This window comes from Entelurus aequoreus, linkage group LG15, assembly GCF_033978785.1.
Source record: "Entelurus aequoreus isolate RoL-2023_Sb linkage group LG15, RoL_Eaeq_v1.1, whole genome shotgun sequence".
Taxonomy (NCBI): Eukaryota; Metazoa; Chordata; class Actinopteri; order Syngnathiformes; family Syngnathidae; genus Entelurus; species Entelurus aequoreus.
In genome coordinates this window covers 17,208,608-17,226,107 of record NC_084745.1, presented here as the reverse complement: position 1 = coordinate 17,226,107, position 17,500 = coordinate 17,208,608, and the positions used below count along the sequence as shown (strand labels likewise).

At 38.3% G+C, this 17,500-nt stretch overlaps 1 protein-coding gene across 1 annotated transcript in view; it reads right to left on the bottom strand.

Annotated features, from left to right (window-relative positions):
- The window catches only part of LOC133629866 (collagen alpha-1(XVIII) chain-like), a 91,226-nt gene extending 74,489 nt beyond the window's left edge, over nt 1-16,737 (bottom strand). The window contains exons 1-2 of the mRNA XM_062020911.1: nt 16,476-16,737; nt 16,343-16,410 (exon numbers count right to left, since the gene is read on the bottom strand). Of these exons, the coding sequence (XP_061876895.1) occupies nt 16,343-16,410; nt 16,476-16,486 (79 nt within the window). The 5' untranslated portion in view covers nt 16,487-16,737. The remainder of the gene's footprint in view (nt 1-16,342; nt 16,411-16,475) is intronic.
- Nucleotides 16,738-17,500: the final 763 nt, after the last annotated feature.

Here is a 17,500-nt window from a genome sequence, read left to right as displayed (position 1 = left end):
AGTGTACATTATATGAGGCATAAATAACCAACTGAGAATGTGCCTGGTATGTTAACGTAACATATTATGGTAAGCGTCATTCAAATAACTATAACATATAGAACATGCTATACGTTTACCAAACAATCTGTCACTCCTAATCGCTAAATCCCATGAAATCTTATACGTCTAGTCTCTTACGTGAATGAGCTATATAATATTATTTGATAATTTACGGTAATGTGTTAATAATTTCACACGTAAGTCGCTCCTGAATATAAGTCGCACCCCCGGCCAAACTATGAAAAAAACTGCAACTTATAGTCTGAAAAATACGGTAGTTCAAGCATACACGCACCAGGTATGGTAGTACAGTTTTGTACTCACATTTTCATTATGTTATAATTTTTATTCTACTTTTATTTACACTTTTTATATCCATCAATGCATTTTATTCTAACTCATTGTGTATTTTGTTCTATATTGTTAAAATAGTACACATTTTTTAACGAGTGCGGTCACTGCCAAAGCATAGAAATATGCAACTGTCTTATGGAATGTTTACAATGAAATTAATTATCGCCAATATTTCAGAATAATTTCCACCAATAGAGTAATGTTTGTGTAAATTAAATTATTCTGATCTACATTTTATTGTATAACCGATACTGGTGATTTTTTCTTTGATAAAAATAACTGTAAAAAAAACGTCTATAATAAAAAAAAACTATATAGAGCCAGTCTTTTGAACGGCTCCTCACAATCTGGCTCCCTTCAGAGAGCCATGAATGCCATCTCTACAAACTAGTATTGACTTGTTCCGGTATTTGGTGCACTTTGATATCAACACTTGTCAAAATATTTGTTAAGTATTTCAGAAAAGAGCATCACTCAACAGAATTGTTTTCAATGAAAATGTTGTAGTGAAAAGCTAAAAAGAAGTGCAGCAGCTAACACACAGAGAGACACAAATGTTTGTTCAGGTTTACCAACCAATGGTGAGGAAAAAATCAAACAGAGAGTAAACCTTCATTTCAAATGCAAATGGCCTTTTTTTTTTTTTTTTTTTGCACGTGTGCTGAAAAACAACACAGCTGCAACCCAGCTGAGCACACAACACAAGCAGAAGAAGAAGAAGATCTTTGGAGCTCCCAACTAACTACCACTAAAACAATGGCTATTGTGAGCATGAGGATGCTGAAGTCATCAGACAAGTATCACAGTCACCTGCTTGTTTTCCAGCTCCATCTTTTCCGCCCTGACTAACTCTTTCCAGGCTCCATCCGAGCTGGCCGACACCAGGTTGCCAGTCGCTCCCAGAACAACAAACACGTGGCATCTTTTTTCAATGTGATGTTCCACTAAAATTGCTTTGCCGTTTCCTACCAGGAATGCTGTTCACTGTATTTTGGGTCCCGTCCCACGTCCTGGCAAACACAGGACGCACTGTTTGACCCTCACAGCATGGCACTTTGCAGGGTTGCATGCTGAGAGAGTGCTACCGCTTTACGTTAATGGCTACTTTAACAGTGTTGACGCCAAAAACAGAAAAGTTGGCACGTTCTGTAAAACATAATACAATGAGTTGCAAATCATTGTCAACTTATATTCAATCGAATAGACTGCAAAGACAAGATATTTAATGTTCGAACTGAGAAACTGCTTCACTTACTTAGAATTTAATGGCAGCAACACATTGCAAAAAAGTTGGCACAGGGACACCCCTTCTTATTTCAGCAAGACAATGCCAAGCCACATTCTGCACATGTTACAACAGTGTGGCTTCATAGTAAAAGAGTGCAGGTACTAGACTGGCCTGCCTGTAGTCCAGACCTGTCTCCCATTGAAAATGTGTGGCGCATTATGAAGCCTAAAATACCACAACGGAGACTGTTGAACAACTTAAGCTCTACATCAAGCAAGAATGGGTAAGAATTCCACCTGAAAAGCTTCAAAAATTGGTCTCCTCAGTTCCCAAACGTTTACTGAGTGTTGTTAAAAGGAAAGGCCATGTAACACAGTGGTAAAAATGCCCCTGTGCCAACTTTTTTGCAATGTGTTGCTGCCATTAAATTCTAAGTTAATGATTATTTGCAAAAAAAAAACAAGTTTCTCAATTCCAATATTAAGTATCTTGTCTTTGCAGTCTATTCAATTGAATATAAGTCAAAAAGGATTTGCAAATCATTGTATTCTGTTTTTATTTACGAATTAGACAACGTGCCAACTTCACTGGTTTTGGGTTTTGTATCAATAAAAATCTGAAATGCGGTGTTTGCCTAATTTGCCAAGTACCAAGTAAAATGGTCTGCGAGCTAATGCTAACTGTGTTGCTACATTAGCTCTAAGGCTAGGAATTGTGTTAGCAAAAATTTAAAAAGCAGGAAGTAGCCTGATTTTACCTCAAATGTAGTAGTTACCAACCCAAACTACATCTTTAAATGCAAAATGTGTTGACATCATTAAATAGTTTAGCAGTGGTTGCTATTCCTCTCCCTTCCTGTGGTTAGTGTTGTTTCTTCTCTATGCTTCATTGTCTATTTTAAAGCAGTTTGACCTTTTTGTGCACACACATAAAATGTACACATTAGACAAGGAGAGTTCAAAAGAAAAAGTGACGTGTGACATGATGGCCGCCACTTCCCGCATTTGTCTTCGCACTTTGAAGCGAGCTGTCCGTCATTAAGAGCGGCGCACTCTTAAGAGGTCCTTGTTTGGGCGCGGGTAAATTTAGCCATTCCTGTTTTTACCCCCACCTCCCTCTTGTTTTGATTTGTAGTCTTCGCTGGAGATGGTCTCGCAGATAACAAGTTTCCTTCTCAAAACACAATAAAACTTGCGTCAGGACGCGGGGTGACTTGTCGAAACTCATAAATAAACCCATGACAACTCATTTGCAGCTAACTCTTCAAAAATAAGTTATGGATTCTTATTCATATTGATACTGTTGTTGATATTATTCCTTTTTGTTTGACTGCTTTTGGATTGTTTTGTGTCATGTTTGTGTGTCCTCTCAATTGCTCTGTTTATTGCTATTCTGAATGTTGCTGGGTTGGGTTTGGTTTTGGAATTCAAATTGCATTATTATGGTATATTATTGTGTATTATTTTGTTGGATTGATTACTTTAAAAAATAATAATAATACAATTAAATAATAAGTTATATTCTTTATATACTTCAATGCAGAGGTGGGACCAAGTCATTGCTTTGCAAGTCACAAGTAAGTCTCAAGTCTTTGCCCTCAAGTCTCGAGTCAAGTCCCGAGTCAAGACAGGCAAGTCCCGAGTCAAGTCCAAAGTCAAGACTAGAAAGTCTCAAGTCAAGTCCCAAGTCCTGCATTTTGAGTTTCGAGTCCTTTCAAGTCCTTTTAACCACAGACTAATATTTTTACACAGATTGTGTATGCTTTTAAAACGCTGTATTTATTTATTAAAACAAGTGCATTTGAAATTGCAGGAAAAAAAATAGTGCTGACATTGCAATTCATAATTGCACTATTAACCAGTCATTTTAATAGTTTAAACAATTTTAAACATTTAACTCATTCCTTTACAGAATAAACACATTTGCAAAAACAAACATTAACATACTATTGGTTGTATTTCATGAAAATAACATTACCACAAAGTTGAGAAGGAGCAAAGATCTTCAATATTTGTATGTGAGAATCACAAAGAAATCTTCTGGGGGAGGATGACACCCCTACAGGGGTTTGGTTTACAAAATTTCAGCCCCACCTAAAACAAAATTCACCAGCCGCCACTGATTATGATGCATTCTCATTTTAGGCAAAGTATAAGACAATACTTTCTTAACAGTATAATTGTAACCAGGAATAAGTCTTCAAGTAACAATATTCAAATACTAACATTGTTGGGTAAGACAGCATTTGGTTTTATTCTGAATCCAGTGAAACAGATTGGTGGTTTTAGCTGATATAAAGACTTTCAGGTGTTTATATATGTTTAAGTATTTGGCAGACGCTTTTATCCAAAGCGACATACATAAAAAATAGATACAAAACAATCACTGTAAACATTATCATTTAAGGGAAGAATGTAATACAAAATATCAATACAAAGTGTCAAGACAGAATAAACTCTCTGCTGCTGCAGCAACAGAGTTACAGTCTATAGGTCCCTAAAATATATAGATATCTAATGTATTCATGCATTGTTTATGTAGGATATACGCATGTAAATATAATCTAATCATATTGTTCCTTCAACTTAAAAATAGCTGACCGTTTTTTTCCCCCTTCTGTGGGATTATATTCCCAGTTTTGATCTCGGACGTCTGGTCACTTATAGCGTATAAGAATATTATATTACTGTTAAGCAAACTATGAATAATAAAAACGCCAAAACATGTGTCTGTTATCATAGCTACACGTATGACAAAAAAACGCGTGAAAATCAGTGGTATTCAGTGAGGTAAGATGAATTAAATTTGCTGACAGTTCATTGCTCCTGACAAATGAATTGCACTGAGTGGAGCGGATCACCACTCCAAGATGGCGGCTCCGCGTCTCATCTGCGCCAGTAGGCAGTAGCGCTCAATGCTGCGTACCCTTATAAGATGTCTATGGTTATGACGTTAGCAGTGAGTTTACAGCCTCACTGATTTAACTACACAGCAAATAAAAGTCATGTTACTTAGCCAATAAACGTTATCTTACATTCAAAACTTACCCTTCTTTGTGCAACTTCAAATGTCGAACGAAGTTGGAAGTTGTTGCGTCTCCGTCTGTAATATTCGAACTGCGTGATTTGCATACGGCAATTCGTTTTTTGTTGACCAAGTCGTAGTTTTTATACCCGAACGAAACCAACTTTGGCATAATTGTTTCTCACTTCCGCATTGTTTGACAACTCTTGTTCACTGGTTGTCCTGCAATTTGATTGGATGAGAGCTGTGGGATGAAAACAACGTAGATTTAATTTGATTGGCTGTTGTACTGACAGCACACACGCTGACAAGCAGCACACACGCTTATAGACACAGACGTATAAAATGAAAAATATGGAGCGCTCCCAAATAACTTTTTAAGGTTTGGGTTTTGGGGAAAGTAGCAAGTCATGTCAAGTCAAAAGGCTCAAGTCCAAGTGAAGTCACAAGTCATTGATGTTAAAGTCTAAGTCGAGTTGCAAGTCTCTTTACATTTTGTCAAGTCGAGTCTAAAGTCATCAAATTCATGACTCGAGTCTGACTCGAGTCCAAGTCATGTGACTCGAGTCCACACCTCTGCTTCAATGACAGGGAGGGTCAGTGGGGCCCCTCGCCATGTACTTCTTAAAATAACTGAATTGTTTTTACCTAGGCTGACCATATTCTGAAATCCCAAAAAGAGGACACATATATGCGGGCCAAGGCCGGGACTAGGTGAAAATTTGCCAATGATACTCGAACTTGCTTCATAAATAAGATATTTATTTAAATAAAGCATTTTTTCTCCTCTGTTGACAGCAGTGTTGGCGCTAGGTATTTTCAAAATGGGGTCCCACAGTAAATTTTTGGGGTCCCACTTTTTTGTAAGCGTTTTGAAAAAAAATTATAAACGTATGCATTATCCTGTTATATCTCACATTATATATATTAGTGGAATATTTGATGTGAAGTAATCGGAACCTTGGATAGGTCAATAATTCATAACAACATTGATTTTGATTCAATATTATATTTTGAGCAATGACAGTTTGAAAGAAAAAAAAACAGCTTTGTTTTATTAGTCAACATTGCAACTTTTTCTAAATTACATTTCACCTTTAAGCTTTTTCATTTCACTTTTGTTATGTTTTTGTTTATTTTAATAGTATTTTTAGAATGTGCCGTGGGCCTTTAAAACATTAGTTGTGGGCCGCAAATGGCCTCCGGGGCACACTTTTGACACCCCTGCTATAGATAATAAAAAATTAAATCTGATAAATCTATGGATAAAAAGCAGTGCCTGGCGACGCATGCGCATTTATCATAACTCTCTCACTCTCTCTGTCTCTGCCCCTCCCTCATGAATGCTGCTGCGTGTGCAAACCTTCACGATTTGTTTTGTTTTTAACCCCTTCTTAACCCTGAACGTACATTGAAAATACACGCAACCCTAACTCAAAATGCCGGACATTTGAGGCATTTAAGAAACTCCGCCCGGACAGCCCCGCAAAAGAGGACATGTCCGGTAAAAAGAGGACGTATGGTCAGTCTATCTTACCTTATGTTGGCTTCATTTTAAAGGGTTTTACTGCGTTTCTGTTTCTGAGCTAACACGCTAAAGGCTAACATGCACTGCAATTTCTGTTATGTGGTGGCTTCCACGCGAATCTTTATTTTTTTTTCATTCTTAAAGTCAGTGAACGCCCGACTGCGGACCAGATGACGAACATTAGAGTGCAGCAGAAGCCAGCTTGTATTTGGACAAGATCCTCCTTGGAAAGAAATACAACACAGTGGCTACTTCTTTCAAACGCCTGATGAGCTCTGACTGAAGAGTTTACATTCTTTGATTATCCAAAGACTTCTGTTCATTTTAACCAGTCCAGTGTGCACCCGAATGTCAATTATGTGCACAGATTTGTTTAGGAAAGTCACCAAATTGTCCTCGTGATTGCTTTCAGGCGCCCACAACTCAACTAAAAGCAATATTTTCCAAGTAAACACATGACTTTTTCCAAATATTGTTACATATGTTGGTTTTTAGTATAGCTTTAGTTGAGTTAAAGTTAGCTAGGATAAGTTAGAAAGCTCAATTTGGTGTTTTTTAACGTTTTTTTGAATGTATTTTTGTCATAAAGAAATACAATCATGTGTGCTTACGGACTGTATCCCTGCAGACTGTATTGATCTATATTGATATATAATGTATATATTGTGTTTTTTATGTTAATTTAATTTAAAAAAAATATATATATTTATTTATATTTATTTATTTATTTTTTTTAAAATGTATTTCTTGTGCGGCCCGGTACCAATCGGTCCACGGACCGGTACCGTGCCGCGGCCCGGTGGTTGGGGTCCACTGATGTATCATGTTTAGAGATGTCGATAATTGCAGATAATTGCTTTAAAATGTAATATCGGAATCGTTTTTTTTATTATCGGTATCGTTTTGTTTTTTTAAATCAACATAAAAAACACAAGATACACTTACAACTAGTGCAGCAACCCAAAAAACTTCCCTCCCCCATTTACACTCATTCACACAAAAGGGTTGTTTCTTTCTGTTATTAATATTCTGGTTCCTACATTATATATCAATATATATCAATACAGTCTGCAAGGGATACAGTCCGTAAGCACACATGATTGTGCATGCTGCTGGTCCACTAATAGTACTAACCTTTAACAGTTAATTTTACTAATTTTCATTAATTACTAGTTTCTATGTAACTGTTTTTATATTGTTTTACTTTATTTTTTATTCAAGAAAATGTTTTTAATTTATTTATCTTATTTTATTTTTATTTTTTAAAAGGACCTTATCTTCACCATACCTGGTTGTCCAAATTAGGCATAATAATGTGTTAATTCCACGACTGTATATATCGGTATCGGTTGATATCGGTATCGGTAATTAAGAGTTGGACAATATCGGAATATCGTCAAAAAAAGCCATCATCGGACATCCCTAATCATACTGTATGTTGGAAATAAACACAAACTCAACTCAACTGAATGATACCTGCATGGCTCGTGGAGCCATACGTGTTAGCGTTGTAGCTAGCAAACATATCTTCTTTAGTAAGCGCTACGTTAGCCGTATGGCTAGCAAAATGGTTAGCCTGCTATAATTGAAATGAGCGGTTGCCAGACGCTAATGTTATCTCATCGTCGATGTGTTCAAATACTGACATTTCTATTTATACTGACTTGGCTAAAGAAAAAGTTGAGTTATCCAGCATGTGACCCATGACCTCAGTCTGCAACGTTCAATGCCAGCTTCCTTCCTGTCTCAAAATTAGGGAGTGTTTCCTTTATGTTTTATCGCTGAATAGTTCCAAGACTCTGTTTAATTCTAAATGACACGGCGAACAATTACGCTCTGTCGGGACCACTCACCCTCGTTAAGGAGACTCCTAATTAGTGGCAGAGAGGTGCGGGGGACAATGCTGCCTTTGTGACATGCCAGGTTCCAGTGCCAGACAGGGGAGGACACTTGAACGCATCACAAAGCACGCCAGCCGCTTCTTCCTGATATCACTCCAGGAATTCGGGGACTTCCACCTTCATTGCGGCTAATTGCGACGTGTCATGTTCAGGGACTCGGGACATTAAAGCGTCTTGTTGTGGGCGGTGATCTTATCCAATGCAAACATGGACTTTCTCAGGGTGATTAGAGGTAATAATTGGCAGTGCACCAGATAAGGGTTATAAACAATCCTCTTGAGAAATGTGTCTACACTGGAGCATGTAGCCTCACAGTTTTCATTTGATTCAACTGTTTTATTTCATTTTAAAATGTGACACTGGCTAATAAGAAAAACTGTGATAGTAACAAAAAATATTTAAAAAATATCATTTATTAAAACTGGGGACTGCGGCCACACTTTGGGTACCCCGACAACATAGGGGACCTTAATTTTTCCACTGAGGGCCACAGACAAATCGAAGGAGACCATTTTGGTAGCTTTCACCTTCAAAACGCCCAGGCAGGGGGTCCCCACATCTGCGGTCCCCTCCAAGGTTTCTCATTGTCCCATTGGGTTGAGTTTTTCCTTGCCCTGATGTGGGGTCTGAGCCGAGGATGTCGTTGTGGCTTGCGCAGCCCTTTGAGACACTCGTGATTTAGGGCTATATAAGTAAACATTGATTGATTGATTGATTGATGAAAACCCATCCATCCATCCATCTTCTTCTGCTTATCCGAGGTCAGGTCGCGGGGGCAGCAGCCTAAGCAGGGAAGCCCAGACTTCCCTCTCCCCAGCCACTTCGTCCAGCTCAGTACAATATATACATTTTTGACAACTACCATATTTTTCTGACTATAAGTCGCAGTTTTTTTCATAGTTTGGCCGGGGGTGCGGACTTATACTCAGGAGCGACTTATGTGTGAAATTATTAACACATTACCGTAAAATATCAAATAATATTATTTAGCTCATTCACGTAAGAGATTAGACCAGTGGTTCTTAACCTGGGTTCGATCGAAGGAGTCGGGCTCAGAGGTTCGGCGGAGGTCAAGACACACCCGACTCATTGTGTGAATAAAAACTTTTCCCTATTGGCGTATTACGGATACGGCAACAGCAGAAGTCACACTGATTTGCAGGTGTGTAATTTGTTGTGTTGGTTTTGTTGTTTGAACAAGGTGATGTTCATGCACGGTTCATTTTGTGCACCAGTAATAAAACATGGTAACACTTTAGTATGGGGAACATATTCACCATTAATTAGTTGCTTATTAACATGCAAATTAGTAACTTATTGGCTCTTAACTAGTCATTATTAAGTACTTATTGCCTTATTCGGCATGGCCTTATTATAACCCTTACCCTCTAACCCTGGCCCTAACCCTAACCAAATAACTCTAAATTAAGTCTTTGTTACTTAGAATATGTTCCCCTAGTGTCCAAAAAACTCTAAATTAAGTCTTTGTTACTTAGAATATGTTCCCCATACTAAAGTGTTACCAAAAACATATAACTTTGTCTTGAATTTGAAAAAAAACCAACATTTTATTTTTCACTAAAGAAGGGTTCGGTGAATGCGCATATGAAACTGGTGGGGTTCGGTACCTCCAACAAGGTTAAGAACCACTGGACTAGACGTATAAGATTTCATGGGATTTAGCGATTAGGAGTGACAGATTGTTTGGTAAACGTATAGCATGTTCTATATGTTATAGTTATTTGAATGACTCTTACCATAATATGTTACGTTAACATACCAGGCACGTTCTCAGTTGGTTATTTATGCGTCATATAACGTACAATTATTCAGCCTGTTGTTCACTATTCTTTATTTATTTTAAATTGCCTTTCAAATGTCTATTCTTGGTGTTGGGTCTTATCAAATAAATTTCCCCCAAAAATGCGACTTATACTCCAGTGCGACTTATATGTTTTTTTCCTTCTTTATTATGCATTTTCGGCCGGTGCGACTTATATTCCAGAGCGATTTATAGTCCGAAAAATACGGTAACTAGCATTCACATTTCATGTGAATGCTGAAGAGCCAAAACTGAACTAAATTGCTAACAGTTAGCATACTGGCCAGATCGCTTCAAGTCACAAAATATTTGAGCAAATTGAGCAAAAAAGCTAGCATGCTAACAGTACTATGTTAACATGCTAACAATAACATGCTTACAATTAGCATTGGTGAAATACCAAAATATATGCCAGTGAGCTGTATACCAGCTTAATTCATACTTGCCAACCTTGAGACCTCCAATATCGGGAGGTGGGGGGTAGGAGTTGGGAGCGGGGGGCGTGGTTGGGGGTGTGGTTATTTACAGCTAGAATTCACCAACTCGAGTATTTCATATATATTTCATAAATATATATATATATATGTATGAAATACTTGACTTTCAGTGAATTCTAGCTATATATATATATATATATATATATATATATATATATATATATATATATATATATATATATATATATATATATATATATATATATATATATATATATATTATTTACATAAATGATAATAAATAATAAATATATTTATTTATTTATTTACATTAAAAAAAACAAAAAACTTGAATTTCAGTTTTCCTGTGGCTCCATTAGATGGCAGTATTGTCCTGTTTAACTTCTCCGTTCTTAATGAGTATATCATTTCGGCCACTGTGTTCAATGGAGAAGTCTGTTCTACAAAATTTACAGGCAACATACACCTTCCCCTTCAAACTGTCCTGGATGAACTGAAATTCTTGTTTCCATTCGTTTTGGAACTTGCAAGCGTATTTCCTTCATCTTGCCCCCACGCAGTCTCAGGTCCGCATTGAGCTGGAGGGGGCGTGGCCTCCAGCTCCGGCTGAATACCGGGAGTTTGTCGGGAGAAAATCTCTGCCGGGAGGTTGTCGGGAGAGGCGCTGAATACCGGGATTCTCCCGCTAAAAACGGGAGGGTTGGCAAGTATGGCTTAATTATCTAAAAAAAAATCTAACAAGCTAATTTTAGCATGCTAAAATGCTAACTGCAAAGTGCGCCAAGTACCAAAATATGAAGTGTGTACCTGCTAGCCTGCAGACGTTAGCATGCATCAAGTACTAAAATATGACTGAGTTGTACACCTACAATATAAAAAAAAGCTAGCATATTAACATTAGCATGCTAACAGGTATCATTTGTTAGGTAATTCAATATTTGACACTGAGGTATATACCTGCAAAATTTGCACAAAAAAAAGCTAGCATACTAACATTAGAATGCTAACGATTGTGCCGCGGGCCGTTAAAAAAATAGTTGCGGGCCACACTTTGACCACCCCTTCACTACAGTACAACAAAAATGTGCTGGATATTTGTCAAGTATTTTCAAATAAACAGGAGCGACAGCAGCTATAGAAATACTATCAGCAGGAAGTCAAAAAGGCAACACGCAGGAAATGGCCCAGTAGAAACTCATTCAAATGCCTTGACTTGATAGACATTGATACGGAAAAATTAATTGGTGTGATAAATAAAGGACTATAAATACATTTTATGGACCTACACTGAGGGAATGATGTCTGACTCAGCAAGATAGACGCATAGGTTGTGAGTTCAAACCCCGGCCGAGTCATACCAAAGACTATAAAAATGGGACCCATTACCTCCCTGCTTGGCACTTAGCATCAAGGGTTGGAATTGGGGGTTATATCACCAAAAATGATTCCCGGGCGTGGCCACCGCTGCTGCTCACTGCTGCTGCTCACTGCTGCTGCTCACTGCTCCCCTCACCTCCCAGGGGGTGATCAAGGGTGATGGGTCAAATTCAAGGCATAATTTCGCCACACCCCGCGTGTGTGTGTGACAATCATTGGTACTTTAACTTTAACTTTAATACTCAGTCTTCAGCTCTTAAAGTGAAACTACACTTGTTAGTGTGTTGACATGCTTGGTTTTTTTCTTTCATAATATTTTAGCGACAAAATCACCCTTTTAATAGAATAGAAAGTACTTTATTGATCCCTGGGGGAAATTCAGCACCACAATTTGCTCACAATAAACATTTAGGTATTTTTACATGTGAATAATATAAATACAGTCTATTATAAAGCATTATTCACATGTGAATAACATAAATAATGTCTATTATACAGCATTATTCACATGTGAATAACATAAATACAGTCTATTATAAAGCATTATTCACATGTGAATAACATAAATAATGTCTATTATACAGCATTATTCACATGTGAATAACATAAATACAGTCTATTATAAAGCATTATTCACATGTGAATAACATAAATACAGTCTATTATACAGCATTATTTACATGTGAATAACATAAATACAGTCTATTATACAGCAGTATTCACATGTGAATAATATAAATACAGTCTATTATAAAGCATTATTCACATGTGAATAACATAAATACAGTCTATTATACAGCATTATTCACATGTGAATAACACAAATACAGTCTATTATACAGCATTATTCACATGTGAATAACACAAATACAGTCTATTATAAAGCATTATTCACATGTGAATAACATAAATAATGTCTATTATACAGCATTATTCACATGTGAATAACATAAATACAGTCTATTATAAAGCATTATTCACATGTGAATAACATAAATACAGTCTATTATACAGCATTATTCACATGTGAATTACATAAATACAGTCTATTATACAGCATATTCACATGTGAATAATATAAATACAGTCTATTATAAAGCATTATTCACATGTGAAAAACATAAATACAGTCTATTATACAGCATTATTCACATGTGAATAACATAAATACAGTCTATTATACAGCATTATTCACATGTCAATAACATAAATACAGTCTATTATACAGAATTATTCACATGTGAATAATATAAATACAGTCTATTATATATTTAAGTACAGTCAAAGGGGTTGAAATTACTCAAAAACTCACTAAATATTGAAAAAATTAACATCAAAGGGCACTGGAGAGTTAGTAAAAAAAAAAGGGGTGTCAGACTCTTTGTTACTGAGGGGCACATCGTAATTATGGCTGCCTTCAGGGGGCCGCATGTAACGTATATAATGTATATGAATTCAAATGTATAATAGCTTTGTTACACAGTTTGTATTGGCAACTTATTTTGATTATTATTGATTAATATTATTGATTGATGAATAACTTACTCTGAAACCGTAAGTCAAGTATTTTAAATTTGATAACCAGATAAATGGTTAGAACATCCTGTGGCGTGATCAGATACATGTAGAACATATGCAGTTGCATGCGGTACATTTTTCTGTCAAAACCGAAAGAAAACAATACATTTATACAGAAGTGTTTTGTTATTTGCATAAATGAGGCTGGCCACTTTAAATAATGTGCTGGGCTACATTTATTGATGTGGCAATTCATTTAAATGATATGGCAGTCCACTTGAATAATGTGGCGGGCCACTTAAAGTTATGTGGCGGACCACTTAAATGATGTGGTGGACCACTTAAATGTTGTGGCGGGCCACATTAAATGATATAGCGTGCCACATACATTGATTGATGTAGCAATTAATTTAAATGATATGGCGGTCCACTTGAATAATGTGGCGGGCCACTTAAAATTATGTGGTAGGCCACTTAAATGATGAGGCGGGCCACTTAAATGATGTGGCAGGTCACCTAAATTTTGTGGCGGGCCATTTTAGATTATATAGCGGGCCACTTGAATGACGTGGTGGGCCACTTTAAATTATATAGCGGGCCACTTGAATGATATTGCGGGCCACTTAAATGACTTGGTGGGCTACTTAAATGATGTGGTGGGGCACTTAAATGACATGGTGGGCCACATAAATGATATTGCGGGCCAGATAAATTACGTGGCAGGCCACTTAAATGTTGTGGTGGGCCACTTAAAATTATATAGCGGGCCAGTTGAATGATATTGCGGGCCACTTGAATGATATTGCGGGCCACTTGAATGTTGTGGCGGGCTACTTTAAATGATATGGCAGGCCACTTAAATGATATGGCAGGCCACTTAAATGACGTGGCAGGTCACTTAAATGTTGTGGCGGGCTATTTTAAATTATATAGCGGGCCACTTGAATGATATTGCGGGTCACTTAAATGACGTGGTGGGCCAAATAATAAATATAATAAATAAATAATGTGGCTGGCTACATTTAATGATGTGGCTATTCATTTAAATTATATGACGGTCCACTTGAATAATGTGGCAGGCCACTTAAATTCCTGTGGCAGGCCACTTAAATGATATGGCAGGCCACATAAATGATGTGGCAGGCTATTTTAAATTATATAGCGGGCCACTTGAATGATATTGCGGGTCACTTAAATGACATGGTAGGCCAAATAATAAATATAATAAATAAATAATGTGGCTGGCTACATTTAATGACGTGGCTATTCATTTAAATTATATGACGGTCCACTTGAATAATGTGGCAGGCCACTTAAATTCCTGTGGCAGGCCACTTAAATAATGATAATGCGGGCCACTTAAATTAAATTGTGGGCCACTTAAATGTTGTGGCCGGCCACTTGAAATGATACAGCAGGCCACATAAATGATGTGGCATGTCACAGAAAAGCTGTGGCGGGCCACATTAAATTATATAGCGGGCCACTTAAATGACGTGGTGGGCCACTTAAATGACGTGGTGGGCCACTTAAATGATGTGGCAGGTCACTTAAATGTTGTGGCGGGCCACTTTAAAAGATATAGCAGGCCACTTAAATGATGTGGCAGGTCACTTAAATGTTGTGGCGGCCATTTTAAATTACATAGCGGGCCGATTGTATGATATTGCCGGTCACTTAAGTTACATAGTGGGCCAAATAATAAATAAATAAATAATGCGGCTGGCTACATTTATTGAAGTGGCTATTCATTTAAATTATATGGCGGTCCACTTGAATAATGTGGCAGGCCAATTAAAATGCTGTGGCAGGCCACTTAAATGATAATGCGGGCCACATAAATTAAATTGTGGGCCACTTAAATGTCGTGGCGGGCCACTTAAATGATGTGGCATGTCACAGAAAAGCTGTGGCGGGCCAGTTAAATGACGTGGTGGGCCACTCAAATGATGTGGTGGGCCACTTAAATGACGTGGTGGGCCACTCAAATGACGTGGTGGGCCACTTAAATGATGTGGTGGACCACTTAAATGACCGGGTGGACCACTTAAATGATGTGGCAGGTCACTTAAATGTTGTGGCGGGCCACTTTAAAGATATAGCAGGCCACGTAAATGATGTGGCAGGTCACTTAAATGTTGTGGCGGGCCACTTTAAATTATATAGCGGGCCACTTAAATGATATTGCGGGCCACTTAAATGATGTGGCGGGCCACACAAATGACGTGTTGGGCCACTTAAATGATGTGGTGGGCCACTTAAATGACCGGGTGGACCACTTAAATGAGGTGGCAGGTCACTTAAATGTTGTGGCGGGCCACTTTAAAGATATAGCAGGCCACGTAAATGATGTGGCAGGTCACTTAAATGTTGTGGCGGGCCACTTTAAATTATATAGCGGGCCACTTAAATGATATTGCGGGCCACTTAAATGATGTGGCGGGCCACACAAATGACGTGTTGGGCCACTTAAATGATGTGGCGGGCCACTTAAATGACCGGGTGGACCACTTAAATGAGGTGGCAGGTCACTTAAATGTTGTGGCGGGCCACTTTAAAGATATAGCAGGCCACGTAAATGATGTGGCAGGTCACTTAAATGTTGTGGCGGGCCACTTTAAATTATATAGCGGGCCACTTAAATGATATTGCGGGCCACTTAAATGATGTGGCGGGCCACATAAACGATATTGCAGGCCACTTTAAATCAAATCTGGCACGCGAGCCTCGAGTCTGACACCTGTGACGTAAAGGACCTACACAAGTTAGACAAAGAGAAAAGTTTTCGTCATTATTCTGGAGCAGCTGTGAATTCAGAAGTGTTTTCTTTATGTTTCTCAAGCTCTGCTTTCTCCCTCTCAAGCCCCTGCCTTGGGGAATGTACCCAGTGGTCGCCATACTTGAGGCCGCTACGCTAGTTTCACTTATAGTATCTTGTAGAAATGTAAAAAAACAAAAGTAGTGGAGATGACAACAACGTGACCTACTTTGCATCTCAACTAGTATCCTGCATGCAAGCCTGCTGAGTCATTCATTCTCTGCTGGTGATGCAGCACAAGCATCAGAACCAGAGGAAGATGTGACACCTACCGTCCAGCTGGTACCCGGAGGAGCAGCTCAGCACGTTGAGAAATAATCCAACAAACCAGGGAGAAATCCTGCAGGAGAAAGAAAAAAAGTCAGGGAAAGTTGTATCCAAGAAAAATAAAAAGTGATTATTTACCGTGAGATCATCTTGCCAAGCTTTGAATGATGGCGATTAGATCCTGCTCATGTGCGAGAGATGGAGTCCACTCTGACTCCTGCGGGTTTGCGCCAAGCTTAAAAATGTTACTTCTCCTCCTCCTCTTTCCCTCCCTCTCTCCTCCCCTCACTCCCGGTCCAAACAAAGGCAGCTTCAGTGCATCAGCTTCCCTAAAAAAAAGAAAGAAGGGTGGGCTGAAACCTGACTCCAGCGGACCACCGGCTTCTAAGCCTGTCCCCCCACCCCCCCACCCCCCTACGCACACACAAATTAACACACTGCAGTCAAGTCCTTCCTCCGCTTACTTTCACTCTGATTTAAAACGTGGGAGTCGTGTGGCCTTGACCTTAAGAGGAGCTGACGCGTCATCGCCGCCATCAATTTTTGCTTGATTATAAAAAGTCAATGCGACATTTATTAACGCAGAAATTTGTGTTTGACAATTGCTCCCAAAGGGACGGGAAGTCCAAATAAGGACATTTTACAACCAATGTTAGGAGAGTCCAAAATGCTCAACCAATCACAGTGCAAACTTTATATAAGTCATGTGGACCCCGACTTAAACAAGTTGAAAAACTTATTCCGGTGTTACCATTTAGTGGTCAATTGTACGGAATATGTACTTCACTGTGCAACCTACTAATAAAAGTTTCAATCAATTCTATCGCTAGAGAGCAGGCCTGGGCAATTATTTTGACTCGGGGGGCCAAATTTAGAGGAAAAAATGGGTCTGGGGGCCGGTATATCTATCTATCTATGTATACAGACGGTCGTGGTCAAAAGTTTACATAGACTTGCAAAGAACATAATGCCATGGCTGTCTTGAGTTTCCAATAATTTATACAACTCTTAATTTTTTGTGATACAGCTCATTTTTTGTTTCATCTGACCACAGAACTTTCCTCCAGAAGGTCTTATCTTTGTCCATGTGATGTCAGATGAAACAAAAATTGAGCTGTTTGGAGGAGAAAAGGTGAGGCCTTTGATCCCAGGAACACCGTCCC